Source organism: Mizuhopecten yessoensis, unplaced genomic scaffold (assembly GCF_002113885.1).
Source record: "Mizuhopecten yessoensis strain PY_sf001 unplaced genomic scaffold, ASM211388v2 hete_36167520, whole genome shotgun sequence".
NCBI classification, from domain to species: domain Eukaryota; kingdom Metazoa; phylum Mollusca; class Bivalvia; order Pectinida; family Pectinidae; genus Mizuhopecten; species Mizuhopecten yessoensis.
The window spans coordinates 1-4,678 of NW_018485265.1; the positions used below are offsets into that span (position 1 = coordinate 1).

Here is a 4,678-nt window from a genome sequence, read left to right on the forward strand (position 1 = left end):
TCCATTGACTCAGCTGTCTGATATCTCACATATCCACACCACCAGCAACCTCATGTTACGCCAACAAGGTATTCAAAAAGTGTATAATTAGCATCAATCAATATCTTATGTTTTATCAAAATAAAAACAAACTTGAATATATTTGTTACCGAGATTTTCTCCAAAGTTAATCCAAGTGCCTCTGCTGGGTGGAGATAATGAGACTGCCAATTATTACAACAGTGCTGTACGGACCAAAGAAAAACTCTAGCTGCGCAATAACTAGTGACTAGATGGTTCACTATACACTGTAATACAGTAAATTTACAGGTTACAATTACCCTTTTCAATAAAAATGTTTAGAGTTAATATACCCCTTTATTCATTATGATATCTAAAAAAGTCTCAGTATTTTCCTGTGTCCATTGGTAATTCTTTTATTCGACAAAGATTCTGCTTGGATTTGTGTAAATGATGTAGATATGCTGCAACAATTGAAATACAAATATAACGATGAATGTACGTGAAATACACTCATGATTACCACACCACTCATGTGTTTATACCAACAAACTAAATATATATTAGATAAACAATTCAAAATTATGCATCAAGAACATAAAATATCGACAGAAAATTTCTCTATCCATAAATGGCGCTGCTCCTAGTCAATAGAGTGATGATGAACCAACACCACTCCCTTCAACCTCCTCTTTGTTGTCAGATACGCACACAACTGGATTCCCTATATCCTATCTTACTGCAGTTCAGCCATACACATACACATCCTATTTCACCTCACTTCGGCCCTGTTGACAATTCTCTTTCATGTCGAAATAAGCTGGGCTCAGCTACATTGCTGAGTTATATTGTAAAGTTCTACAATGCTCTCTGACAGCAACGCCTCCATATCAAAACTCTAGTTTCCACACGCTGCAACATATACATTGTAAAATTCTGTAGGTAATTGCTCAGACTCCGACTTCCTGAAATAAAGCGGTAACACTAAATGTCAGTCTTTATACCTGCTACTGCAAAAAGCAAAATATCCTCATAACAACTTTTTATAATCCGTAACAACAATTTATATTCCAGCTAGAAGCTAATAACAAACTATTGGTAATCCATAACAGTTCTCATTCCAGCAATCACAAATAGCACTCTAGATCTCCTATATTCTATAGCCTAAAGATTGTCTGGTACATATCTGTAACATACATTCTGTTTGTAATTCTGGACATTCTGCATAGTTAATCAAATAATCATATACTGAACAGGTATGGGACTTCCAAGGAAAACTATTCTTAATTATGATGATTAAATATTGTGAGAAGCTTTCTATTTCACATTAGTAGTCAGCCTATCCCTGCTCATCGTGATAATCTCATAATCACCGTAACGATGTGAAACAACTCTGGCTAACAAGCTACAATATCTACGTACCAGAACAGACGACACCACACATAAACACTACAGCCTCTCAAAACCCACCCATGTAATATAGGTAAAACGAGGTGTGACAATACTGTATCTCTTTAGGGAAGTTTTCACACAAGTCACAACAAAGTTTTATCTGTTATTCCGAAGTGTACATTGCTTTGGAATAATCAGTACACAACCAGCAGACTAGTAGGGGAGTTTAAACACGCGGTACAACACACATGCTTCACACTCGATGTCTATACTACAGACATATTGTCATGGTCTGCTGGAACCATGGCAACAAGTTGAAGCATTGGACAATACATATCATTTAAAGGAAATAACTCAGTGTTTAAATGCTTTTCTTAAAATTAAAATTTACAAACAAAATAACACTTTTAAGCATCAACAGACAACAAAATAACATTTTTGACATTAGTATTATGTTTAGTACATAAAAGTTCCATTAAGTTAAAATATTGGACGTCTCTGTAGGGATCCATTGTAGATCCCTGCTTTTACTTAAGGATCCATTGACATTCACGTTTTTCCACTTATTTTAGTGTCCCTTGTTGTTTTGGGATCTTTCGTTGTGTTTCTGCGCTCTTGTTGTAGGTTGGGCTCTGGTTGTATTTAAGATCCCGTGTTGTTGTTGTAGGTTGGGCCCTTGTTGTATTTAAGATCCCGTGTTGTTGTTGTAGGTTGGGCCCTCGTTGTATTTAAGATCCTGTGTTGTTGTTGTAGGTTGGGCTCTGGTTGTATTCAAGATCCCGTGTTGTTGTTGTAGGTTGGGCCCTCGTGTTTTTGTATCCCAGGCTGTGTTATGGAAAGTCTGAGGGAGCAGCATCAACATCAGGTAGACTAGTGATCCAGAATTCTGAGATTTCCAGAAACAATTTTGTTTTCTAACACAGATCCAGAGGGGATGTCAATTCTCTCACCATGATTGGCTATGATGATGACTGTTCCCTGTTATAAACAGTGATATTATATATATTAGATTTTTACCACTGAAATATGGTGTTTAAAGGGAAAATAAACCCACCCCTCAGATCTCCAGGTATCCACTACATAGGAATGCTTGTCAAATGTGGATAAATTACAGTTATAGTGGTTAAGAAGAAGTCGTTTGACGAAATTGTTGACAGTAGGACGACGGATGCCACAGTACCGCATAAGCTCACCTTAGTCCTATGGACCAGGTGAGCTAATAAGTAATATAAATTGTACCATTTCCATTATTTTTTGTACTGATTCACAAAACATGTTTACTTCCCAATGATGACATTTGCTACTGACCTTGAGGGTGACATTTTTGCCAAAGGTAACATCTCCAGACACCGTTAGATGATCGAGTTCCAACATATCGGGAATGTTGGAGAATCTATACAGGAAATCTTTCACCTGAAGGACAGAAATGCTCATGTTAATAAAGACATATTAGTAATCGTGATGAAGACGTAAGTCACGGTGGAAATAGCACTATCCCAGAGATACCAGGTGTACAGGTTTACCTACCTTACTGAAGTGAGAGCCTAATTTGACAAGTGGGACGGAGGGGAAGCACCGTTTAGGGTTCATCTCCAGAGAGCCTGTCCTCATGTTGTATAAATTACTCATCACCAACAGCAGGTCAGAGGTCGTCTTGACAGGTAAAAACCTGCGTCTAGGTACATTTATACCTACAAAGGTAAAAGAGTCACTCAAGTAATATCTAGTCAAATGAAAACAGAACAAAACTGTTTGTGTTTATCAACTATCTAGTCACAATAAACACTACTGCACAGTCACACCTTCAGTGGGTGATGCAGATACATTTTCTCAAGATATCTTGAATAATTTTGATCCCGACAAGATTTCACTCGAATTTTTGCACTTATTTGACCTTTGACCTTGTGATGAAGGTCACTGTGACCTAATCAATGTGCAGTGCATGTCTCCTGGGAATGATGCAGGTATAATTCAGGCTTCATGAAAATATCTTTAGACAGTTTTAGTGAAGGCCTGGACAAGATTTCGCTAGAAATGTTGCATTATAAGACCTCATTTATTTGACTTTGAAGTCAAGATCACAGTAACCTAATAACAATGCACCGTTCACCTTCTTCATAAGGGAACCTTCAAATTCATCAAGATATCTATCACAGTTTGAAGTTATGTTCACAGGAAATTTTGCATTTATTTGACCTTGAAATTCTGTTTATCATTGCATTACATTTGACCTCTGACTTTTAGGGTTCGGTTTATCATTGTCTTGCATTTGACCTCTGACCTTTAGAGTCCTGTTTATATTTGCCTTACATTTGACCACTGACCTTGAGAGTTCTGTTTATGATTGCCTTACATTTGACCTCTGACCTTGAGAGTTCTGTTTATCATAGCCTTACATTTGACCTTTGACCTTGATAGTTCTGTTTATCATTGCCTTACATTTGAACTTGGACCTTGAGAGTTCTGTTTATCATTGCCTTACATTTGAACTCGGACCTTGAGAGTTCTGTTAATGATTGCCTTACATTTGAACTCGAACCTTGAGAGTTCTGTTTATCATTGCCTTGCAACTCATGTTCTCTTTAATTTTCTTCCTTGTTTTGAAGATGGTAAATTACTGACCTAGAGCACCTTCAAAACTTTTGATGGCTGACCCCACGGCCGTCTCCAGCTGTATCACATTGAGGCCGTTGTCAAGTGTCTGTAACAACAAATAGCTTTATTTTACTACTCATTGTGTTTCCTGTAATACCACAACTGTATTAAGTGAAGAGGATTCAACTCATACACTGACATCAAGATAACTGTTTCTTCTCCAGACTGAATTCGTTATTTAAATTTGATGTATTGTTTAATGACTGACCTACATTAAATACAGCTTTTTGGTTACTGACCTTAGGGTTGACAATGATTTCCATATCTAGTGTTTTCTCATCCACTACTCTCTTCATGGCTTCTAGACTTATCCACAGGTTGTTGGTGTTAAAAATTCTGAAATAATAATTCATTGTTAATATTTCTTTGTTTACAATGTCATTTATGATATCAATTATTTTTTCATTATTTAGAAATACAACAAAATGTAAAATATACAAATTATTGCAATTACCTTGGCAACAAATGAACCTATGGAAACTGGCACTGTAATTAAAAGCCAGGGGTTAAGTTAAAATGACCTGCTCATTCACAATTGTTCTTTGTTTACATGTATGAGACTTTAAATAAACTTTCTTGTATCATTCATATGTATAATATGTAACCACTGTGAAAACACTACCAGGTTTCA

The 4,678-nt window shown here is 36.5% G+C and overlaps 1 protein-coding gene across 1 annotated transcript; it reads right to left on the minus strand.

Moving 5' to 3' along the window:
• Positions 1–6: 6 nt before the first annotated feature.
• LOC110444731 (UTP--glucose-1-phosphate uridylyltransferase-like) lies at positions 7–4,384 on the minus strand. The gene is made up of 5 exons (XM_021489094.1): positions 4,287–4,384; positions 4,015–4,093; positions 2,920–3,083; positions 2,701–2,805; positions 7–2,370 (listed from the first exon to the last, which is right to left on the minus strand). Exons 1-5 carry the CDS (start codon positions 4,341–4,343, stop codon positions 2,263–2,265), a joined length of 513 nt encoding a protein of 170 aa, XP_021344769.1. The 5' UTR covers positions 4,344–4,384; the 3' UTR covers positions 7–2,262.
• Between the last annotated feature and the right edge of the window lie 294 nt (positions 4,385–4,678).